Below are 25,853 nucleotides of genomic sequence, written 5' to 3'. Positions count from 1 at the left end.
AGAATAGGGGGAAAGAGGAAGGGGGAAGAAGGAGACAAAGATAAAAACTGCAAAAAGGCTAGAAACATGAAAAGGAAGGGGAATGGTCTCGTGGCTGTGCTCACCTGAGCGAGCATTAATCCGAAAATGTGAGGACCCTTCCAAGGAAAAGATGATGGATTCTTGGCCATACTCTCTTGATCGGTCCAAATCCGTGGCATTTAGAAATAGCACCGTGGCACCTAAGAGACAGACAAAAAGAATGGGGATAAAGATTCTCATTCTTGAGGTATACCACAAGCCTTTCCCACAAGCTGTGTTAAACTGGCTAGGATTTAAGCTCACATCAGTCACTGGAACAAAGTCGCTTTGTAGCTAAAGTTGTGGGACAAAGACCTACAATCTGGACTCTGGAAAGAAAAAGACACACACTTCACTCACAAAGGGAGGAGTGTAAGTTAAACATTATTTTCATTATGCTTTCATTTAAGCCATGTAACAGGAGCCCCATGGAGCAGAATGTTAAGCTGCAGTACTGCAGTCAAAAGCTCTGCTCACGATCTGAGTTTGATCCCGACGGAAGTCGGTTTCAGGTAACTGGCTAAAGGTTGACTCAGCCTTCCATCCTCCCAAGGTCGGTAAAATGAGTACCCAGCTTACTGGGGGTAAAGGGTAGATGACTGGGGAAGGCAATAGCAAACCACCCCATAAACATAGGTCATTTATGCAGGGGAAATTTGTGTTTGGTTTGCTGCAGTTTTCTGCTCCAAATTCTCAAACATCATATGCATGAGGATTCCCCCCACCCCCAAATTCCAGGAGTACTTTGTGATTAATTAGGCATCCCCAGTGAATCACAGAGCTTCAGAGTCCCTCCCCTTGAAAAAGCAGCCTTGTTGCACTTTACTTGGAGCTCCTAAAGGGCTCCTAAAGGGACTATGTGTACTTGTGCTGGGTATTCCTCCCCACCTTTCTTCAACAGCTCCCTACTGGGAGCTGCCTTCCAACCTTTGCAGCCTTCTTCAGTGTCTTCCTGCACATTTCATGAAGGTTTAACTCCCTCTTTTGTGCTTTGTTTTGAGGGAAGGGGTTGGATGGGAGGGGCAGATACGTGGGAGGGTGAAACCAAAATGGGCGTAGGGAGAGAAACCCGAAGTTAAGAATTTGAGTTGCTCTTGCCTCAAAGCAGTATTTAAATTTGTTCCAAAACAGGATCCTAGAACTGTGGGGGAAGAACAAGACCAAAGCAAAGTCACATCTGACGGTTGGTAAAATCATGAATAATGCAAAGGAAGCCCCAAAGCAGTCCAGCAGGGACTGCGAACTCAATACCCCTGCATAAATGGCCACTCTGCCTAGTAAATGTCGTGATGTGACTTCATCCCATGGGTCAGTAATGACCCTGTACTTGCACCGGGGACTACCTTTACCTTTTTAATTCATTTTCACTTTCATTGTTATTATCTTTGTTTTTGTTACTTTTGTGTGTGTGGGGTCTCCACAAAAGAATTTTTGTGGAGACCCCCCCCACACACATACACACACACTGTGCTGGGGCAGCTGCTATTGGCCAGGCTTGCAGTGACAGTGTCTGGCTAGGCAGGCAGATGGCCAGGTAAGTGGGAAATCTCTGAGCTGCAGTTTTATCGCCAGCAATTAAACAAACACAGGTGTTTTTATTGATAGGCATCAAAGGAATTGGCAATTGTAGAAAATAAATCAGAAGTTAAAGATTGATTCTAACTCTTCCACTTCAACTCTGAATTGCTGGTATGTTTTCGATATGGTATCTTAACAGATTGCCAGGCTAGGATTTGGATATTTACAGACCGATATCAGATAATCTAAGGGACAAGAAAATCCTCAGGATGGGCATTGTCTGACACCTCCTAGAGCTAAAGCCTCAATTAAAAAATACGAGGCTCCCAGATGTTCTGCCTTGGAGTCTATCCTCCAATCACACATGAGGGTCAGAGTTTAGCGGTGCTTGCAAATTTGACAAGCTAATGGTCAAGGGGACTTTGAAACGGATCTTCACAGAGTTGGTATTAATGGCTGCAGGCAGTGGGGATCAAGAAAGGATATTATACTTACCCAGATCTTCACTAGCTTTTTCCAATTAATTAGCACTTAATTTATTGGGGCTGGAGAGGATGTAATAAATAGGGTTGCCAGGTCCTGCCACCAGCAGGAAGTTTTGGGGGTGGAGCCTGAGGAGGGTGGGATTTGGGGAGGGGAGGGACATCAATGCCATAGAGTCCAATTGCCAAAGCGGCCATTTTCTCCAGATGAACGGATCTCTGTCAGCTTGAGATCAGTTGTAATAGCAGGAGATCTCCAGCTAGAACCTGGAGGTTCACATCCTGAATAAACACCTTTTATTTACAGGGACATATGATCTGGTGAACATACCGTTCTTAGATTTGAAATTTATGTAGGATCAAATAGGAAACTAGCAGTGAGACCTTACAAAAAAAGTATGTCTAGAGACTCGGGGTTGCATTATTCCTCCAATCACCCCATCCACCTAAAGAATAACCTTCCGTTTAGTAATTTGTTACGACTAAAAAGGAATGCTACTTGTACTTATGAATTTGAGAAAGCTGCTGATAATATGACTGCCTCTTTAAATAAACGAGGATATCCACCACAAGTCATAACTCAAGCCCGTGATAGAGCTAAGGAGAGGGATCGCCTTACACTATTTTCAAAAAAACCACAAACCCCGAAACAAAACGTTTATTGCTCCTTAACTTACAGCAAGCACTCCTATGCAATCCAACAAGCCATTAGGAGGCACTGGCATATCCTTCGTGATATCCCGGGTTGTGATCGTTCACCTATCTTTGGCATGCGCAGGACACGGTCTTTCCGAGACCAACTTGTGCATTCTGATCTTTCCAAACCTATACAGCACACTTCGGCTGTCGGCCATTTTAAATGTGGCAAATGCTCAGTGTGTCCGCTAAGTCTCCCCGTTAAAGAGTTCCGATCCACAACTTCGGATTTTAAATTCCAACTGAGACACTTTTCTAACTGTGCCACGAGCCATGTTATTTACGCGGTCACGTGTAAATGTGCCAGACTCTATATCGGGAGCACTGTGCGCCAAATTCGATTGCGGATAGGCAAGCACAGATCTAGGTTGCGCGCTCTAAACTTTGAAGCCCCCCTTACAAGCCATTTTGTGGAGCAAAAACATTCCGAGAATGATATGCGGTTTTTTGTATTGTGGGTTTACCACGACCATCCACACGACCATAGAAACATACAAAAAGTGCTATTACAAAATGAAATGCGCTTTATATATTTATTCAACACTCTTGCCCCCAATGGGTTAAATAATGATTTTGATTTATCCTGTTTTTTGTGAGGCTACATGTATGCCTTTACCATTCACTATCCTTATACAGACACTGTGACTTTAAATTTAGTGCGGTTTACCCGACCTGACTAGATCATATGACCCATGGACTCTATATGTGCAAATGCTGCGAGTGACTATCTAACTTAAACATAGAAGGATTAGCAGCCCTCCGCTTGGGAGCCAATAATGATACTCAACTTATTTGAACATTATAAAAAAATGCAAAATTAAAAAACAAAATCTTTTGCTGAAGAAATTGTATTGCAATATTAAATATTTCTCCTCTTTTTGTATGCTTTCAACATACTGAGAGGTAAGCTGACTTACGTCCATTTCTTTTAAATATGTTAAATCACTAGTAGTATGCTATAATATTTATATAAATTTTATAGGCTGATGAAGCTATGCTTTGGTGAAAGCGCTACACAATATCCGGAATAGCGGTCCCTCAGGGCCCTGATGTCACCAGACAGAGCATTCCACCAGGCCGGTGCCAAGGCCAAAAAGGCCCTGGCTCTCATGGAGGACAGCCGTACACTCTTAGGGTCAGGGACCACCAGTAAGTTGTTATCTGATTATCAAAGGGGCCTCGTTTCTTCTACTGGGTAAAATGACAGCTGAGGGAGTCTAAGAGGGAAGAGGCCAGGAGGCAGTTGGCTTAGGAAGGGGGTCTCATTTCTTCCCTTAGTGCTTTCTATGACTATGTTAGCCCTCTCATGGAAATCTTGGGGTCAGCTAGTATATCAAAATAGTAAATAAAAATGATACTTGTCCCACAGGAAGGTCCTCAGGCAATCATATATTCTGAAACTCTCCTAATTTTTCCCCTGTTGACTCCTAGTGTGGTTCTCAAAGGGAGCTCTGTTGGTTATGCCAAATAAAATGTCTAAAGAGTGTGCAAGCATTCAAGTTCACCAGAACTTTTCATCAGATTGGTTGTTACAAAAATTAAAAGGGGCAAGGGGGAAACAGATGTCTCAGGTCCTGATGTTAAGTAAGACCCTGTACAAAATGCTTAGAAAGCATGGAGATATAAAATGGTGCTGGTGTTGGGTTGTACCGCTGGCTTCTTTGGTAGCAAGATGTAACAAATGCTTTCTTCCCACTAGAAACACAAAGGCTAGCAATAGTTTAAATACCTCTCCAACATTAGGCCAGATACACAGTTCCTGTGTTACCCTTGAACATCACATACTCCCCTCCCCCATGTTGTAGGGGTATTTTGCATATCTTGGAAGGACAGGAATGTGCTAGTCAACCTATCCCAGTGAAATCTTGGAGATGTCAACAGGATCAGGGTTCTCTTGATATTTACTGCTATCACATGGTAAGTTGTCACCCAGAATGTTGCTTTTCAGAGGGCAGTTTTGTCAACAACAGGAGCAGCTCCCATACCTGCCATGATATCTTCCATGACTGTAATGACATAGGAAGGCTTGCTGAATGTGGGTGGGTTGTCATTTTCATCCTACAGAGTTAAAAGAAAAGTGTAAGGCATAATGTAAACTTGCAAGATAGCAGCAAGATTCTGTCATGAAGTGTGACATAAATACCCAGAAATATAACACCATCTAATTTATTGGCAAAATGTGGACTACGGACTACATTCTGTTTGAAATATGATAGAAACACTCAGGTATCAGAACACAGAAATATCCAAAAAAAGGGGACATATGTTCAGAGCACAATGTTATTGCTCAAGTTGGAATACCATCTTGACTCTACACCCTTTCAAAGGGGAAGGACAGAAAATGGGAAACACATTTTAGTGACCTGTTATCAGTCCTGAAAACTGAAATATCACAATGAGTCAGGTAGAGTATCATTAGGGGCTGTCTCTCTCTAGAGCACTTTAAAAGGATTCCCTGGAACAGTGTTTTCTGGAAAAACAATTCATGGTATGGGTTTTTTTATACCCCAAATACATTTTACAGGCTGGAGTAAACCCCCCCCCCAAATGTTCCAGATGTCAGTCAGTACATTTCTGATGTCATTTTGTACCCTGTAAGTGGTAATTTCCCCTCTTTGTCAGCTGCATATTAGCAAACAGTGCTATCCTGAGGCTATTCAGAATCTCAGGAAAGGATTCTCAGGGTGGCACTGTTTGCTAATATGCAGCTGACAATGTCCTAAGAGGGAAAATTTGTACATCCACTTCTTTCTGGATTCTTCCAAAAAATGCCACTAGGGTAGGAATTTACCCCAGACCATAGGACCAAGAATTAAATCAAAGCATAGTTTATCCTACCTTTTTATAAAACATTAAATCATTTCACAAATATTTTGAGAAGGAATTATCAAGAAGGGGAAAAAAGGAGGATCTGGGTATCTACCGACCCATCAGTTTGACGTCTATACTGGGAAAAGTTTTAGAACAAATCATCAAACAGTCAGTCCTTGAGGATTTAGAAAGGATGGATCTGATTACTAAGAGCCAGCATGGGTTTCTCAAGAAAAAGTCATGTCAGACCAATGTTATCTCCTTTTTTGAGAAAGTTACTACCTTGCTGGATCAGGGGAATGCAGTAGACATAGTATATCTGGATTTCAATAAGACTTTTGATAAGGTTCCCCATAATATTCTTGTTGACAAATTGGGAAAATGTGATTTAGATCCTGTTACTGTTAGGTGGATCCATAATTGGTTGACAGATTACACCCAAAGAGTGCTTGGAGAGGAGTGACTAGTGGAGTGCCTCAGGGATCTGTCCTGGACCCTGTGTTGTTCAATATCTTTATAAATGATTTGGATGAAAGAATAGATGGAATGCTTATTAAATTTGCAGATGATACTAAATTGGGAGAGGTAGCAAATATGGTAGAAGACAGAGCCAGGATACAGGATGATCTTGACAGGCTGGAGAATTGGGCTAAAACCAATAAAATCCATTTCAACAGAGATAAATGTAAAGTTCTGCATTTAGGTAGGAAAAATCAAATGCATAATTATAGGATGGTGGAGACTTGTCTTAGCAGTAGTGTGTGCGAAAAGGATCTTGGGGTCTTAGTAGACCAAACACTGAACATGAGTCAGCAGTGTGATGTGGTAGTTAAAAAGGCAAACGCAGTCTTGGGCTACATTAACAGAAGTATAGTATCGCTTTACTCTGCTGTGGTTAGACCTCACCTAGATTGAATTGTGTTCAATTTTGGGCACCGCAATTTGAGAAGGATGTAGACAAGCTGGAACATGCCCAGAGAAGGGCAACAAAGATGGTGACCAAGTCCTATGAGAAAAGGTTGAAGGAGCTGGGTATGTTTAGCCTGAAGAGAAGACTGAGAGGGGATATGATAACCATTTTCAAGTACTTGAAGGGCTGTCATATAGAGGATGGTGCCTAGTTGTTTTCTGTTGCCCCAGAAAGTTGGACCAGAACCAATGGGTTGAAATTAAATCAAAAGAGCTTCCGTCTAGACATAGGGAAGAATTTTCTAACAGTTAAAGCAGTTCCTCAGTGGAACAGGCTTCCTCGGGAGGTGGTAAGCTCTCCTTCCCTGGAGGTTTTTGAGCAGAGGTTAGATGGTCATCTGTCAGCAATGCTGATTCTATGACTTTAGACAGATCATGAGAGGGAGGACATTTTGGCCATCTTCTGGGCATGGAATAGGGGTCACTGGGGATGTGGGGGCGGGAGGTAGTTCAGAATTTCCTGCATTGTGCAGGGGGTGGACTAGATGACCCTTCCAACTCTATGATTCTATTATTTTATGCAATATATAAAACAAGAACAATTTGTTCTTTATCTAGTATGTTTTCAAAATCAATCTTTTACTTTGCTCACACAACAAGAGTTTTGTGTACCGATCCACTCACTCGACAAGTGTGTGCTTAAACCTACACAGAAATGGACATAGAAAAACGTCTTACTCTTTAGCCAATGCATTTCCAATTCCTGTATCTTTTCCCTTGGGGGAGGGGAACAAAATGGACCTGACCTCCCCATTATTTCTCTGTGCAAAGTCTAGCTATCGACAAGCAAATTACGGCCATCCGTTCTTGTCTCCTTTATTGTAAAGATAGCAGAGCTACCCTAACCAGCTAGCCCTCATTTGGAAAACAACTATATTTTTTCTTGAGATTGTTGAACACCAAACCCATCATGAAGAACACGTGCATTGGAAAGCTTGCAATAAAATATAATTTCATCTCTTCATTAAGAGGTAAGTGGGGCTGTTCATGTTAATGCTTTCCTTTTCAGTTCATTGGAAGGCAATACACATCCCATTGGGTAATATTATATATGCATTGCACACAAAGATAGAGGTTCTTGGGTGCCCCTCGAGGCCTGATTTGAAACAAGGAAGTTGTAATGCTGAATGACCGAGCCCAAAATCACAAACTATTGAACTTGCGCCATACTTTTTTTTTAACACACAGGAGAGACTAGCCTGACTTTTAAGCCTTGACTGATGTTTTTGCTATTAAATATGATATTTTAGGTAATTTCACGTGCCAGTGATGCCCATCATGCTATAATTAAATTGCCATCCTTGGCTATTTTTGCTAGGGGCAGGTGGTCTTTAATCAGCCTCTACATCAGTCATGATTTCTGCAGTGCTCCATATTTCACATTGTCCTCCCAGTACAATAAAGGAGGAGAAAGAGAATGACATAAGAAACCCATGTAAGGATTCCAAATTCAACCATTACAACACTTAGAATACGATTCTCTGTCTAGTTGCTCAGAGGTTAGTCTCAATTATATCAGCAAGTCCTCAAATCTAAGCAAAACACATGTGTGAGAGAGTGTGAGCTTGTCCATCTTGGAATATGGACTTAGTCTTCCATGTTGCAGCAAGGAGCAGGTGGAATCCAAAGAGATAAGAGTGATATTTATAGGCACAGGCATATTATTTATTTAAAACAGTAACATTTTGTATTTTTTGGTTTTAAAGCATATCCAAGAAGACTTTCCAGATTCCCACCCCCAGCAGTGCTTCATGTGCCCCTGAAGGTCAGAAGGTTCTCTGGAGGCTCACAATACAGCTGGGGTCTCCAGTGTGGTGCCTGTGGGCACCCGCTGACACCTTTCCTGGTGCCCGCCAAGTGGATTTAGAAAAATGGGCAACGCCAGGGGGGGCTTTTGGCCAGAAAGACTTCTGACTGGCCTCTGGAGATTTGATTGGCTGTGCAGATTTTTTAAAATGTTGCTTTGGCAGCAGCTGCCACCACAGCACAAGGATCTTCATTGTGTGACTGAAGGGGAGCTACAGCAGCCAATTTGTGGCTGGCTCTGCCTCCTGTGGCAGCCATTTTGTGTCAACCATTTTGTGGCTGTGCCTTCCATGCTGTGTCATAATTCCAAGGTTGGGGACCCCTGCAATATAGGGCGAAAACGCATGGTTGCTTTATCCTCCTTTAATCCCTGTTTTAGCCAAGATCGAACGCACATTAGGCGAAACGCATGCGTTCAATCCTGGCTGACCCTGGGGGTTTGAGTGGTAAAGTGTCCTGTTGCGATGCGGCGCTTCTGAGAGTAAACCCGGCAGTGATGGAAGCACGTCATGCGTGGCTGCCCAACCCCGCCCCCCAAAACCTCCCTCCAGAGGAGGACCTGGCAACCCTAATTATTCATCATGGGTACTATCTGCTGGGCACTTGTGGCAGTCACACCTCTACACATCTGTTACAGCATGGCTGCTTTGCTTCTGGGATATAATTCTGGTTGTTCTGTGGTGCAGTCTGAACTTCTATAAAACCCTGTAAAAGTAGACTTATCAAGATAGAAGCAGGACATAAAAATGGAACCTGAGTCCAGTGGGGCAAGGATATCTCGAACAATACCACTTGGAAGACCCTGGAAAGTATCATCTGCACACAGTTCCCAAGTCCTTGCCTATAGCATTAAGTGCAGGTCTAATGATAGCTCTGTGCTGGGGAGGGATGAGGATTCAGGTTTGGCACTGAAGAAAAGACATTTGGCCTGGCAGGATTGAGCCCTTGACATCTGACCGAAAGGGCTTCAACCCCAAACTTCTCAGCCTCTCCTTTGTTTTCTTTCCTCATATATACCGCTCACTTTAACCTAGCAAGCTTTTATATATCTGGCAACAGAGTGAAGGAATTTGTAAACCAACAGCCCTCTAAGTAAATGAGCAAGTCTCCTTTATGACAGGCTTAAGCACAGTTAAAGTTGCTGGCTCACTGCACAAAATGGCACCTAGAATGTCAATGAATGAAAGCTACAGAGAAACTTATTAGCGGTGATATTTCCTAGGATGTTGGTATCATGCTCAATATTAGTTCTAACCCAGTGGCTGCCTCTACAAAAGCTTATTGTCCCCTAATGGGAAATCTACAAAGCGAGTCTCACTTCTTTATTAAAAATCAACAAGCAAAGGATGAAAAAGCTGCCCTGCTATATAGGCTCTCTCTCTCTCTCACTCACTCACACTCATACTTTCATTTCAGCTACTTAAGTACCACTGTGAGCCAATTCATCATTATCACCATCCTATTTCCCCCCTTCCCATTGAAGGGGGTGGGGGGAAATTCCTTTTGGTCCAGAAAGTGCAGAATATGACAGCTACTTAAAAATCACCCATGTACAAAATCAACCAGAAGGAAATGACCTTTTCAAGTGTGGTCTTTAGACAGATGGGATTACACCGTTCAAAGAGCAGCTACGGGGAGGGGGTACTTAGCCTCAATTAAACCCCTCCAGCCCTCAGTTGCCTCTTTCTTACTTCTACCTCCATAATCATATGAAAGCGACAAGGAGAAGCTCAGTCAATGCTTCTGGCAACAAGGATCTCCCCTCCACTCTTTGGTCAATAAATTGCTGACACTAACAAGTCAGATCTGATTAGGCTGGGGCTAAGAAGGAAAGGTTATCAAGGAAGCAGAATCCACGACTGCTACTTTCCTTAAGCTTTTGTTAAGTCACAATGCTTGTTGCACTTTTGACAATCTGATTTAATCCTGTTCTGTAACGGCAATACACTAACTCTGTTACCAATATATGTGTGTACGTCACTGTTCCTGATAAGAATGTTTGCCTCGGGATTCACGACAATGGCAGCCAGCCATTTCAGCCGGGGACAGCTAGCATTTGAAAAATAAACAGCTGGCTGTGATTGATTCAGTGACTGATAATTTTAGTCACTTCAAGTGCTAATGTGCATTTGATATTCATGTCAGAATCAGAGCTCTTTGGTTTCAGGCACCTTTAGATCTTTTGGGGAGAAAAAAAAAGCAAAAGAATATTTTTTGTTTAATCCTCTTGAACTTCACATAGAAGGAAATGAAGTTATTCTCCTGTCAGGTGTCTGATGTCTTTTCCCTACCCCCTCTGCTGTGCACAGACAACCCCCCCCCCATATTTATGAAGGACTTGTTTATAAGGACCTCCTGATGCTGGTTGTCAGTGCTAGAACACTGGAACAGAATAGGAAAGCAGTTCGGCTACCAGCAAGGGGGTTATCATCACCAATTCAAATGCAGCATCAGATGGCTTAATCTATTCCACACCCTGCTCCATGATTCCACCAGCTGCATCAATGGGTAGGGCAAAGTGCTACCAGACATAATAGACAAAAATGAAATTCTAAGCACAGCTTCACAGGTCTTTCCCCCCCTTTAAGAACAGGGGTACATCCATTCTTGTCATAGCAACATGTGTGAGTTTGGGAGTGAAGCAGGAGCTCTGTATTTTTCCCCACCCCAAAGATTCCCATCAAAACCATTTGGATGGGGGGGGGAGTACCTTGTTCCTCCACGTATTTGTACATTTATTATGTATGCATTTTATTAGTCAAACTTCCAAATTTGTCCAAAACAATACACAAAAATTAAGCTTCAAAACATGAATAGTTTAAAGGATTGGTCTAAAAGTCTGATAACAGCTATATACGCAGTCAATAGTCTTGTAGTGCTGAGAAAACCAAGTGGAGTCCATTTTCAAGCATGTGGTGTTGCAGTTTGCTTGAACTTCAGACAGAGGTTTCCATGGCCGAGACCTGGAAACAAGGGAACAGGCGTCCCAAGCAATGGATGAAAGAGAGCTTTTCTAACCAAAGCGTTGGGGGGCCAACCTTGTAAAGATTCAGGGTCAGCTGACTTGATCCTGCCCTGCCCTGACTCTCTCTATCAAGCCACATTGACACATTTCATATATTAGTTTTATGATAATTTAACATAAGAACAAATCATCTTTTTTTGTTGGAGCTTTAAGAGATATGGGTTAACTAGACACTTGCCTTTTTTGCATGCATTGCTTATCCCAGATATTCCACATGGTTATCTGTGAGACTTGGAATTGCATTCCACGATTTTTGTCCTCACGCCTCTTTTTGCAAAGCTGTTTTCTGTTTTTCTGTTCACTTTTAAATCAGTTTTTTCTTGTCCTCACATTTCCCCCAAAAACAATGTTTTCTGGTGGTGGGGGTGTAACATCATTCATGACGTCATGGATGATTGTGCTGGATGCTCCCCCCACTTCCCCCTAATTTTTTTGTGTTTCTGCACATACGCTCTAGTGCAGATACAACCTACCATTAGACAGGAAACACTATTGCAACTGGGGAATTGGTGCATATTTGTCTCATCCACCATTATGGCATTGGAAAAGTTTGCACTCAAAATGGATGCCCCAAACCGAAGCATAATCCACCATGAGGCCATTCTTCCCCACCAAAACAACAACGAGGCCAGTGCATCAGTCCACTTTGCTTTGCACTCCGGCACTATTAAACAATTGAACTATCAAACTATTGCAAAGTTTACAATGCACTCCAATGTATTCATTTTTTTCCCACTTGAAGGATTTAACCGAGCAACATTATTTTTTCTTTTCCTAGATTTCCTAGATGGCTATTCATCTTCCATTTTGAGCTTCCAAGAATTAATAGTCTGGCTCTCCCAGCATGTAACAAGAAGCTCAGAATAGCAGAATTACAGCCTAGGGAAACACAAAAAACCGGGAGGGTTAATGCGTCCATTCGATCCAGCGGTTCTGAAATTAACCAGGTTCGAAGAGCCAGGGCAGTGGAATTGACGAAGGTGTTCATTCCATCCAGTGATCCATCTTTATTTCTCTAATCTCATGTCAATTTAAAAAAAAAAAAACAGGGTGGGAAATGGGTGGAGGGAGGGGAAGGGAGGGGAGATGAGCAAAACAGTAGGTGCATACAAGGGAAGGGTGTTTGGTTGGGCGGAGACATAAAGAATGTTTGAAGATGTTCACACGCTCAAGGGAAGCTGGATCAAAAACTGAGAAAAAAACATTGTGGTAGAAATGTTTGGGGAAAGAACAGAGGAAAAATTATTGGGAAAAGTTTCCAACACCAAATGGAGGACAAAAATGGTGCGGAAATCAAAAAATAAAACGTAGCTTTTGATGGCATGAAACATATACCATTTGTGCGAAAAAGGTCACTGTGCATGTGCAACACTTATTCTATTGTATCAAGAACTAAAGTACTAGGGGAATCACATCCTCTTTCCTGAACAGGAACTTACATTATGGGAAGGTACAGTGGAAAGCATCGCTAATACTTACAAAGACCTCGATGGTGATGGGGACAGTGCTGTTGAGTGGTGGGATTCCTGCATCCTTGGCCATTACAACTAAATAAATAACGCCATTGGAAACTTGCTCATAGTCCAAAGGTCGGATAACACTTATCACTGAAAAGGAAAAATTCCTGTGTTGTTGATTACTGACATTAGACATTAACAAAAACGTCTGAACATGAGGCTCAGCAATGTGCTGGATGCCCTTACCTCCATATCCTTCAGACAAAGTAATATCAAAGTAACTTTGGAATGCTGAAGCCTGCACAATGCTGTAAGCAATCTGATTGTTTGGAGGAGAATCTTCATCTGATGCCTAGGTTAAAAAGGAAGAAAGGCCTTAATATTGCAGACAGATAGATGTAATTCTCTGTTGCATTAGTGCAAGTAAGTAAATAAGCGTTCACACCAGCTGTTTCTCCAGATATGTCCCAGAAAAATCTAGTGCAATTTATACCATTTTTTTTGGGGGGGGGGGAGAGGTCACATTACATTTCTGATTTTTCTTTTTTTTAATTAAATATATTATTTATACCCCCCCCAAAAAGACATACAAAAACACTCTAAACACTACAATAAACATGAAACCATACATACAATATATCAAACCTTCTAGAGAGTGTAATATGACAACTTTCTACGATAACAACTAGGTTGAAAAAGATATCTGAATTAAGAAACCATATTGTAAAGAAACTCCAGTATCCCTTAGTTAAAACATAATGATTTTTTTAAATCATATACACCTACTTATTATGTTGCTCCTAAAAGCCTGGTCAGTGATTTTCTTTGGGTAACCACCTATTAGTCTAAGTAATATATTTAACATATCTACGATAGAAAAACTTGATCTTTTACTGAATTACAGTTTGGCATGAACATGAAGCAAATTATTTTCTAAATTGCTGTTTCCTGCTTAAGATAAAACACCTTTAAGATCTACACTATTTTATTCTAAGCTGACCAATCAATGGTTACTACTTATTTACTCTAGTTATTCTGGTACTAATTACATAGTTAAAGTAGTGCATAATCATAATAGGGTTTCCATTTCTTTTGCAGCTCCCCTAAAGGTCTTTTATTCAACAGATGAGTCAACTTTGCCATCACTGCGTACCCTGCCATTTTCTCTCTCCATCTTTCTATCTCTGGATTTTCTTCTTGCTTCCATACATTTCTGATTTTTGTTGTGGGAGAGTTACTTTTTCAACAGAGGGACTAAGTGCACTGGAATACTAAGGACAATGCCTTAACAGAGAACACAAAAAATGTCACCCATCTCCCTGGGAAAAGGTCTTCTGATTAGGAGAGGAATGACCTGCCATTTGAAACAGAGGGCTGGAGCCCTTCCTAACTAATAAATCTGCTCCAAGTGAAGGGCTGCAGATTATCAGCAGGCTGAAAACTGCCCTAGCCTAGGGGCAACCTAAAGTCTTTCCTTCCACCCCAGTCCACACATGGTTTCTGCTCTTTCCTGGTGGAAATTGCAACTCTACTGGTAGCCAAAGTAGAATGTCCTGGGAGATGGAGAAGTTTATCAGGAGGGGCCTGTGTGGTACAAACACAACCTGAAAATCAATCTAACGCCACACATACACCAGCTGTTCTAACAGTCCTCCAGAAATGAGATTTTTATCTTCTTCCTTGGGGAAAAAGCTTAAGATTATATCATCAAGAAACAGGTCAATCACGTAAACCATCCCATCCTCTCAGCAGTAGCTGCTGACTTCTTAGAATAGTACAAAATGAGAATAATGTGGGTAATAAGACTGTATTCAGAGGAATCATTTGGTTCTAGTGAGCATATGCTCCTGATTTGGCATTTGTATGGGAGGAATGACGTGCAATTCTTGTGACTTTCCCTCTCCTCAGCTCATTGCTTTGTGTATACTTGTGTAGCTTGTCAATACTCATACAGCTTTTGTCATGCCAATGAATGAGGTTGAAGTGAGATGTGTTCTCATCTCAGCCATTTCAAACATATCCAAAAGGAAGCCTTGCTTCTGTCGGTTAGGCTACAGCTCGATTTAGCAGAGCATTCATGGTCTCCCACAGGATTCCCAAGCAGAAAAGATACAGGCACTTGGTAGTAATTTATTTATTTATCATTAATATTTTTATGCCGCTTTTTCCGACAAAGCCGGGATCAGTGTTGCTCTGTTTTCCCTGGCGGAAGGGTGGGCTGCCCCTCAATGTCCACATGTCCCCAGTCACATGATCCTAAGACATGTGCAGCTTGAGGAACAGGCAAAGAGGGCCCTCCATAGCTGACATGACACATGTCTCTCACAGTTAGACCCAAAGTGAGAGGGAAACAGATCCCTGTGATAGCAAAGACCTTGGGCAAGGGATAACAGTCAGCTTCAAGAGCTAATTAAAACTGCTGAAGGGACCAATAAGCTGCAATTCCTTCCCAGTCTTTATTCCCATACTTGACTCTGTTTTACTTGTTTAATTACCTCCATGAAGAGTTTAATTAACACTAGTTAGTTCTCAAGGCAAAACTTCCCAGAGGGGCAGCGCTGTACTACCCTTCCAGACAGCTCTGAAACTGAAGAGATGAAAGGAGGGGGAGTGGATGTTGAACTTAAAGCAAATGTTTTGTTTCACAACCAAATTGTATCACACATAAAATGTGGACAGTGTATTTGTATGCACGAAAAGGCTATTTCATGACATAATCACGCATCTACATCTGATATGGACACATGCCTTAATGCGGTGAGGTGGTTTGTGTGTGTCAGCGAAGCTGAGAACAAGACAGTAAGGAGTTTAGACTCTGTCAAGAAACTAAACTCTTTGCAGAGCCACCCAAGGTGGAATGGTCACTGCTGGGACTCCAGACTAAGATGCATTCTCTTCAGGGATCAACGGCCACATCAGCAGAAAAGAATGGACAGTTCCAATGGTGATGGGGGTGAAGGAATACTTGAAGGGCAGCAGCAATAGTGGAAGGTGAAACTGGCAGAGAATCTATCATAGACAGTGGCAGTGGGGAAGGGCCGTATCTCAGGGGTAGAGCACCTGCTCAGCTTGCAGAAGGTCCCAGGTTCAATCCGCAGCACCTCCAGTTAAAGGGACTAGGCAAGTAGGTGATGTGAAAGACCTCTGCCTGAGACCCAGGAGAGTTGCTGCCCATCTGAGTAGACAATACTGACTTTGATGGACCACGGGTCTGATTCAGTATAAGGCAGCTTCATGTGTTCGTGTGTGCCACTTCAGCTAACCCTGGTTAGTACTGCGCAGAAGAAGGCAATGGTAAATGACTTCTGATCAGCTCATACCTTGAAAACCCTATGATGAGACAATCCAAAATGAAAAACATAGTGCTGGAAGACAGAACCCCCATGTCGAGTAGCACTCAATTCAGCTACTGAAGAAGAACTGAAGACAAGTATGAGTAGCACTATTCTTAATGATACAACTGAAAGCCAAAAGGACATTCAGTTGTTGATGTAACTGGATGCAAAAGGAAAGTACACAGCTGTTCGATGCATATAATAGGAACATGAGGTGTGAAAAGTATGAATCAAGGTAAGCTCTAAATCTTAAAATGAAAAATTAAACTTTTAAACATCGCAATCCTGGGAGTGAGTGAACTAAAGTAAACTGGATTAGGACATTTTCAATCAGAAAATTACAAAGTGTTTACTCAGGAAATGACAAACACAGAAGAAACTGAGTTGCCTTAATAGTGAGGCAAGATGTAGTACAAGCAATCAGCAGCTATAATGTAAAGTCTCACCGAATAATATCAGACTTCATGGAAAGTCTATCAACATAACTATCATTCAAGTTTATGCCCCAACTACAGATACTGAAGAAGAAGAAACTGAAAGCTTTTATGCAAGTGTCCAGGAATAAATTAATCACACATCTAAACAACATGTGATGTTTACATAAGTGACTGGAATGCAAAAGTGGGAATCAAAGTAGATTAAAATATTGTTGGAAAATTTGGGCCAGGAGCATGAAATGAAGCAGTAGAGCAACTTATAGGATTTTGTGAAGGCAACAATTTGTTCATTGCAAACATGTGTTTCAGACAACTGAACAGACGATTGTATATGGGGACATCTATGGATGGCCAATAAGAAATCAAACACATTACACTATCAGAAGCAGAAGATGGAGAAACTTTATTCTCTCTGCTAAAACAAGACCAGGAGCTGATTGTGGTACAGATCATGAATTGTTAATACTGAAAATTAGAATAAAGTTGAAGAAAAACACCAAAACATTCAAAGTGCCAAAATACAATCTAAACAACATTCCTAAAGAGTTTAAAGACAATATAAAGAACAGAATTGCATTACTAAGTTCTATTGAACAGGAAGTGGAAGAACTGTGGGTTGAAACCAGAGATGCTATTGAAGAATACATAAAGAGTATTCCCGTAGCCAAAAGAAATGAAAAGTTTCAAAGGATGACTGATGAAACTCTTAAAATTGCTAAAGATAGATGGGAAGCAAAAGTAAAAGGTGACAGAAATAGAATCAGAAGTTTAAATGCAGTGTTCCAGTGACTTGCACATAGAGACAAATAGAACCATTATAATAACCAGTGTAAAGAAATAGAAGAGAATAAAAAAAGGAAGAACAAAAGATCTGTTCCACAAGATCCAAGAAATCAAGGGGAAATTTAAAGCAAGGTTAGACATGCTGAAAGATCAACATGGAAATACAATTACTGAACAGGACAAAATAAAGAAAGATGGGAACAATATACTGAAGAACTATACAGAAAAGATGAAAGGATGACAGATTCCTTCTGAGAATAAACTTTTGAAGAAGAACCTGCAATTTTAGAAAGCAAAGTGAAAACTGCACTCAAAGCAATAGGGAGAAACAAATCACCAGGATTACCTGGGTTAGCAATAGAGCTAGTTCAAGCCACAGAAATGGAGTTCATCAAAATCTTACCAAGAATATGCTAACAAATATGGAAAACAAAACTATGTCCAACCGACTTTAAACACTTTACATTCCAATTCCAAAAAAAAATACATCAGACTGCAGCAACTATCAAACTATCACACTGATTTCTCACGTAAGTAAAGTAATGCTCAAAATCTTACAACAAAGACTGTTGCCATATATGGGATGAGAAATGTCTGATGTTCAAGCTGGATTCAGAAAAGGAAGAGGCACTAGTGATCATATTGCAAATTTATTTTGGTTACTGAGCATACAAGAGAATTTCAGAAGAAAATCAGCTTGTGTTTCATAGATTACAGCAAAGCTTCTGACTATGTGGATCTTGAAAAGGTATGGTTGGTTTTAACGGAAATGGGGGTGCCACAGCAACCTATTGTTCTGATGTGCTACCTGTACTTTGGACAAGAGGTTGCTGTTAGGACAGAATATAGAAAAACAGAATGGTTTCTAATTGGCAAAAGTGTCAGACAAAGATGTATTTTATCTCCCTATTTGTTCAATCTTTATGCAGAACATATCATCAGGAAAACTGGATTTGATTTAGTTGAAATTTGAGTGAAAACTGGCAGAAGGAACATTAACAATTTGAGATATGCAGATAATACCACATTACGGACAGGAAATAGTGAAGACTTGAAAGGACTACTGATGAAGGTTAAAGCAGAAAATACCAAGTACAACTAATCTCCAGACCTCAGAGATCAGTTCCCTCAAGAAAGGTTCAGAGGACAAACTTTATGGTATACCATAGTTTCTAGGTGCAATCCCTCCCAAAATTCTCTCCTACACAGGTGCCAGGCATAGCCTGGCAACTGGTGGGAGTCCACAGGGGTGCTGTTGGGTACTGATGTGGTTTCACTTTTGGGAAACACATGGAAGTGACATCAGTCTGCTCCAGGAATCACCAGCAAAACCACAGAGCTTTTGGCAATTTGTAGAGTGGACTGATGTCCTTTCCAGGTTTTCCCTGGAAATGATGTCACACCTTTGCCCAATGGCGATTTTTATTTTTTCCCCTCCCACTGGCCACTTGAGCAGTGGTGGGAAAGAGAAGCTGGGGAACCCTGATCACCCCCCCCCCAAATCTCCAGGAATTTCCCAGGCCGGAGTTGGCAACCTTATCTGGAAAGTCAGATGCCTGATTGCTACACACAATCAGGATCTGATCCCAACCAGCTGGTGTTTGAGCAGCCCTAATCAGTATGCATGATGAACATGCCTCATAGCAAATTTCCCACAAGTATTCTTTTATTTTGGCTAAGGCAGAATTTTCAGCTCTACTTACACAGTGGTCATGTCACAACTGGCCTTAAATTTACATTTATGTTCCCCGCATCCTCAAATTCTGAGCAGCTAAGAAAAAAATACCAACATCTCCCTTACCCTCACACGGACCACCTGAGTGACTGAAGGCTCATTTTCCCTCAAAGCCCCCAAATAGGACTCCTTCTGGAAGGTGGGGATGTTATCATTGACATCTAGGACATTAATCCGGACTCTCCCTGTTGTCTCTTCCCCGCCTCCATCTCTGGCAAGCACAGTCAGTGTATAACGCTGGGTTGTCTCGAAGTCCAGCCGAGCAATCAATGTGATTACACCTGTATCCTTGTCCAATGAGAATCTGGAGACCCAAACAGCAAACCAACAATATTTAAGGAAACATATATTGGTAAATGGGCATCTGGAACCCTGCAGAGGAAAATCAGCAGGGGAGCCAATTGTGAATGAGAAATTAGCTTATGGGGGGAAAAGGTGTTCCCCCTCTCCCCTCTGCTCAAAGTAAGTTTCCTGAGGCTGCACTTCATTGGGGAAAAACTGGGGCCCTCATCACCCACACATATATTTATGGTTAGTTGCTCCTTAGGAGAAACAAATGCCAATCTTCACCTTCCTTTGATTAAAATGAGTGGGAGTTTTGCTTCAGGAACTGTATGAAACTACTTGGCAAGAAGGAATGTGTCTAACTGAAGTTCTCTACAAACCAATGCTTTCAGAATGGACCCTCCAGAACATTTTCAGGTGTACCCTCATCTTCTGTGACTACAATTCATGTGGGGGCATTGTCAAGAGCTAGCATCGCACAGAGATTAGAGTGTCAGATTAGGATCTGACAGGCCCGGGTTCGAACCTATACTTTGCCCTGGAAGCTCACTGGGTCACCTTTGGCCAGTCCCTTTCTCTCAGCCTAACATACCTCACATAGTGGTTGTTATGAGAACAAAATGGAGGAGGATATAGTGCTGTAAGTTGCTTTGCAACCCCATGGTGGAGAAAACTGGCATATAAATGTCTACATAAATAACAGGAGCGGTGGACGACCTGTACCTGAGACGTTGGAGAGCCGCTACCAGTCTGAGTCAACAATAGTGACCTTGACACACCAATGGTCTAAAGTTTGATTCAATACCAGGCTCAACTAAAAATAAAGTTGATTAGGCTCAAAAAGAGCCAGGCAAGGGCTGAACTTTCCCAACTTTCTATACCACTTTTAGGAATTTCCAAGCCCTCATTACTTTAATCTTGAACTCCTCTTCAGCTAGAACCCCTATATAAATCTTTTCTGGTGAAGTTTACCTGAATCTTGGACAATCTATTAATGTGGGAAAACCAGTCTCCTTTTTTGCTGCCCACCACCACTGGGTGAGGTGGCAGCAGGAAAAAAACTGTGGGAAAGGTGGCATCATGCCTTCATACCATGCCACAGACATGACACTGATGTGATGCTCTCAGATTCAGACAAAACTCCATGGTTTTATCATAGAGTTTTGGCAAATTTCAGAGCATTATGCAGGTGATGTGACATCACTTCCGGGTATTCACAAGAACTGACATCACACCACTGGCAAGTCATCGGCCCCCGCTGCCCCCCTCTCCCACTGGCGTATATTGATTACCCAAGCCTAGTAAGCCAGGCCAAAGGACGGATCCACTTGTTCTATTCCATAACTAATTTGTTATCTGAATTACAGGTTCTATGTAATAATCAATTCGGACCTGAACTTGGTGACATTTGAATTAATTATGGAGAAATCCTGACATGTGCAAATGGTAAGCATTGGGGCCTAACGTCATCAGAGTGTGATGCAGCCTACACAACTGGCATTGTGCTCTTGTTGCCAAAGCCAGTCGTTTCCTTTTGTCTGGATCTCTCAAATTTGCCTCCCTTAATTGTAGTCCCATGTTTGCTTCTACTAGCTCTACTTTGGAACCTGTATCCGTGGTCATTAATCTTTATTTCCCATTGTATTATAGCAGAATTTGTCTCACCAAGTTATGCATCAACTCAACTCAGCACTAGCCCAGTGAGTGGATTCCAACTTTTTGGTGGAGATCCTGAGGAACATGCAGTGATACAAAACTCGTTACTCTGCTACCACAGTTGTCTAGCAGGGGTTTAACCAGTATAAATAATAAATGAGTGAGGAAAAAAAGGTAGAATTTTCTTTAATATCAGAACTGAAGATGGTCAAAATCAACCCAACTGACATTTCTACTGGTTTAAATGGGAAATGCGTTTTCCAGGTGTAACCCCCTCCCCCCCGGTGTGATGAAATTCTTGGAGGCTATGCCCCACATTACAAAGGATCCTCCTCCCCAGTATTCAGGGAGACATGAGAGACTGTTCCCATTCACTAGGCAAATACAATTATCACTTGCTGAAAGCAAACAGGGAAGCCACAGGACCTTTCTCTGTACTTATGTTGTTAATTAAGTTGGTTTTACTGACGGAAACTGGTTTGGACTTCCTTATACAGAATGGCAGGACAAAATGCTCTGAATAAAACAGACACACTAAAAAAAAAAGGGGAATGCATATTATAAACAATGGGAATTGGAATGAAGTGACAAATCCTACAGCACAGGTGCAATCCAGGAAGTACCTACCTGTCAGGATCATCACTAAAATAATAGTTGACTTTTCCATAAGAGCCCACATCATTGTCTGTTGCCTAAAAAATTAGAACAGAGAGAGAGATGTTACTATGGGAAATATTTAGGAGGAATGAAACTCAAACTTCAAACACAAATCATGATTTTGAAAGCATATTAAGACATGCAAAATCTATTTGTTCACAATATTTATTCATATCTTTCTCATCAGCAACTCAGGACCCAAGGAAGATAACAACAATTTAAGAGCAATATAAAAACAATTTGATATAACAATAAGCACATTCCTCCTTTGCCGAAGTTCAGGCTGCCCCGATAACTTTCTGGAATAATTCTGTCTTACAGCCTCACCATCTTATAAGAAGAAATGAAATGAAAATGCTGCTAACATGAGGTGGGATCATGAACCCCACTGAAGATACCACATCTTTTATGGCAGGCTACATCTCTGTTTCTTGCTCCCTCTGCTAGTTCATACTTAAGAGGGAAGATACAGTGTGGTTTCAAATTTGAAGCAGCTCAGAAGAAGGAATACATTTAATTTTCTCATTTTAATCATTCTCAGCAAAAACATTTCAGGTTGGAATTGATTCCTCATGGGCAAAAATTCCAGGACAAATTCTTTGTCCATGTGACACTTATTCTACTTACTTTCAGTGTTCCAGAAGCAATTTAAAAGAATGACTTTGGTATTCTCCACATCCACACCTTGAACAACGGCCACACATACATCCTTGGCTGGTGACTGCACCGTGATGAACAGCCATAGATAAGAACACTGTGGCCTTTTATGCAGGGACGTTTCCGCCCATCAGAGGTTGCCTTGCTCTCCCTACGTGTTTTGCCCGCATTTTCCAGATTCTGGCTAAAACAGCATCTGGGAAACATGGGCAAAACATGCGGGGAGAGTGAGGTGACCTCTGATGGCGGAAAAGGCATACATAATCAAAAGGAAGCCCCAAGCAGTTGGCAGGGGTGACCGCGGGGAAATGTACCTGCATGAAAGGCCCGTGCTGCCAAAGATACCAGGACTTAAACAGTATGCTGGACTCAGAGTGGCTTCTGCCAGGATCACAATGGGTCAGGTATTTTACATTACTTCTTCTGTGGGCAACAAAATCCACACTTGACTTTTGTGATGTCAAGTATTATGCCAAATCATTTGACATTGTGTAGAGAAGTGCCTTTCAATTATTATTGACTGTTTCCACAAAAATCATGCCATTCGAATCGAGGAATAAAAATACACGGCCACTTACAAACTACTGCTATGTTCTCTGCACCCACAGGTACTACTATGAAAAATGGAACAGAAAAAGCCCACATACACTGAAGAGGCAAACAGGCCATGAAGGCCCAGATGCTTGAATTGCCACTTTATAGTCTTAAACATAAGGAACATAAAACTCCACATACAGATGGAGACTCATAAGAACTCAGATTCTCCCACAGAAGAAACCTGCAAGAGAAAACATCAAGGCCAAGGTCTCCTGGCAAATATGAATATTAAGGGTGACATTTACACAAAGGAGAATGTTCACATATCCAGGGTCACTCCATCTTCACAGACACTTCCCTGTCATAAAGAATCCTCATTTCTATTATGATGAACTTATGTCTGTTCTTCTCAAAGGGGACTTCGACAGCCGGAGAAAATGTAGAACAGTTTCATCCCCATGGCTATGATAAATGTACAAATCTTATACACTGCATCTCCAAGATATAAAACTTAAGGGATGTTGTTTTCTCCTACCTTACAGGTTACGATTTTAAGATCTTTTGCTAAAGTGTTGTTATCTGTAAGCTGCTTAGAGAAAGCAATCAGCTGGTCAGGCAGGTCAGAAAGATTTAGACTCACAAGCTGAGCCTATCTTTGTCCTGAGCTTCTTACCATAGAAAATGCAGATTCACTGGTAAATATACAACTGGTGAGATTTGTGTAAATATCCTTGTGTCTTCACAGAAGTATAAAAGAGGCTTGAGAGATGTTCTGGCTAGGAAGTCTCTGGCTCACCTCAGTCATCAGGTGAACCTGACCTTAGGCAAACCACTATTTCTTTCTGCCCCCATCTGCAATATGGAGAAAATAGTCTGGAATGGCTTCCCACAGCTATTGTAGTATTGCTGAGACAATGTATGTGAATATTTGAACACACCTAGTAGATAAGTACTACTGTAACAGGATTGCACTTTCACACAAGCCAATTATTCTTTCTGCATAATTCTATTCTTTCCCTCTTGATTATCCATTTGTCCTGTATTTCTTCCAGCACCTAGACCAAAATCATGACATTCTACCTTTTGCTCATCCTTATCCACAGGATCTGGACCATAGCTTCCAAAGGAATGCAAAATTAATTTGTGGTGCCCCTGGGAACAACTTTGGGAACACATCAATTGCCCTTTTTAAAAAAAAAAATAATCAGTTAACAATATACATTCTAAGAACAAGTAACCGAACATAGTGTATGCAATGTGGAAGCATTAGCTAGCTATCGATCTGAAACCTTTTAGTGCCTTTTGCCCCACCTGCCCCTTTACTGGGGATCTTAAAATGTACATTCCTTTGTAAGAGTAGACAAGTATTGCAAAATGTGACAATTAACCAAATTGTACTGTGCAGTTACTGGCTTGGGTCCAGTGGCAAAGTCCTGTTATGTAGCCAGTAAGATACAGAGGTCCTCAGTTGGGGGTTTAAAATTGTAATTTTGCACTGATACTTGCTAGTCAAATGACTGTAAACAAACTGAACAGATCCAGTATAGCATTTCTGTAAGTGGGAGGATTCCCACCCGCAGAGTGTAACTTTCTCTCTTTCCCCCCCCCCTTTTGCCTCAAATGCCCCCTAAAATGATGCTGCTGAGAATCCCCTCTCCCCCAAGAGCAGCATTTTGAACTACAGCAGGAATGGAGAGGCAAGAAAGTAGGATTTGCAGGCAGAAATCCTTCTGCCAACGACAACACTGCACTGGATTCAAACCACTCTCTCTCCTGCAGTTAGGAATATTAACAAATTTTGCAACACCTATGGGTTTGGTAGAAAGTTCCAATTTCTTTTATGGTTACTTCAAACTCAACATCAACCGCGGTCAACCTTTTCCCAGGTCCTACTAATAAAATTTGACAGAAATATTGCCTTTAAAATGTGTGCCTGTTTTTGAGTCAACTGCACATAAATGAATATAATGTAAAAATGGCATTAAATGATGTAAAAGAAACAAACAAAAATGGGAAATTTTTCAAATTTGTGTGTGTGAAGTGCCGTCAAGTCGCAGCCAACTTATGGCGACCCCTTATGGGGTTTTCAAGGCAAGAGACTAACAGAGGTGGTTTGCCAGTGCCTTCCTCTACATAGCAATCCTGGTATTCCTTGGTGGTCTCCCATCCAAATACTAACCAGGGCTGACCCTGCTTAGCTTCCAAGATCTGACAAGATTGGGCTGTACCATGCTGCCTTCCCTCCCAGGCCAAATAAAATAGGCAGGACAAAAAGGATCTTGCTAACATCTCTTATCTGCAGACTCTGAAGGCCATCCTAAACAAAATTGTACCCTTCTAAGCCTACTTACTTTAATGGACTTGGAAGAGTGTACTTTTGCTCAGTATTGTACTGTACTGAAAGTTTTCCAAAGCACAATTTACTATATCCAGAATTTTGCTTTGTCTGTCAGAACCAGAATTTCCCTCTAACAAATCAATATGAGGCCAGTTGAAGTCACCCATTTTTTATTTTGGCTGCCTCCCCCCCCCCCCGTTTTTTTTTGGGGGGCATGTCAAATCATTACAGTTGGGAAGAAAAGAGGAACCCCAAAAGGTACTATGAGTCTCATTATAGATTTCTGACACATTCTTTTGGTTTTTTTATACTGATGGTGAATATAAGAAACAGAAAAAGAGGGGGGAGAAATCTCTGATAGGAGACAGAGAAAAAAAAGTGCAAAGCACCAGAGGTTACAAGGAATTTATCTAATCACTTGTAGCTACTCCAAAGTATTACAAAATAATAGTAACATCAAAGGTTCAATTAAATTGCAAACATGTATTACAAATAATGAGCAAACACAGAAAACAAAAGTATTGATAATATAACATAAAACAGTGACAGGTTTGCCGGCTAGTATCCCGTTTCAATATCCTTCTTCAGACTGTAACTGTAGCTATCACC

The 25,853-nt window shown here is 41.4% G+C and overlaps 1 protein-coding gene across 1 annotated transcript in view; it reads right to left on the bottom strand.

The window, feature by feature from the left end:
* Positions 1-25,853, bottom strand: part of CDH23 (cadherin related 23) — a 553,698-nt gene that overhangs the window by 194,628 nt on the left and 333,217 nt on the right. The window contains exons 13-18 of the mRNA XM_056850511.1: positions 21,683-21,747; positions 19,181-19,418; positions 13,071-13,176; positions 12,847-12,974; positions 4,742-4,814; positions 105-221 (exon numbers count right to left, since the gene is read on the bottom strand). Of these exons, the coding sequence (XP_056706489.1) occupies positions 105-221; positions 4,742-4,814; positions 12,847-12,974; positions 13,071-13,176; positions 19,181-19,418; positions 21,683-21,747 (727 nt within the window). The remainder of the gene's footprint in view (positions 1-104; positions 222-4,741; positions 4,815-12,846; positions 12,975-13,070; positions 13,177-19,180; positions 19,419-21,682; positions 21,748-25,853) is intronic.

The sequence above is a fragment of the Euleptes europaea genome, chromosome 5 (assembly GCF_029931775.1).
Source record: "Euleptes europaea isolate rEulEur1 chromosome 5, rEulEur1.hap1, whole genome shotgun sequence".
Classification (NCBI taxonomy): Eukaryota; Metazoa; Chordata; class Lepidosauria; order Squamata; family Sphaerodactylidae; genus Euleptes; species Euleptes europaea.
The sequence above is the reverse complement of the archived record's forward strand: the minus strand, read 5'-3'. Positions and strand labels throughout refer to the sequence as shown.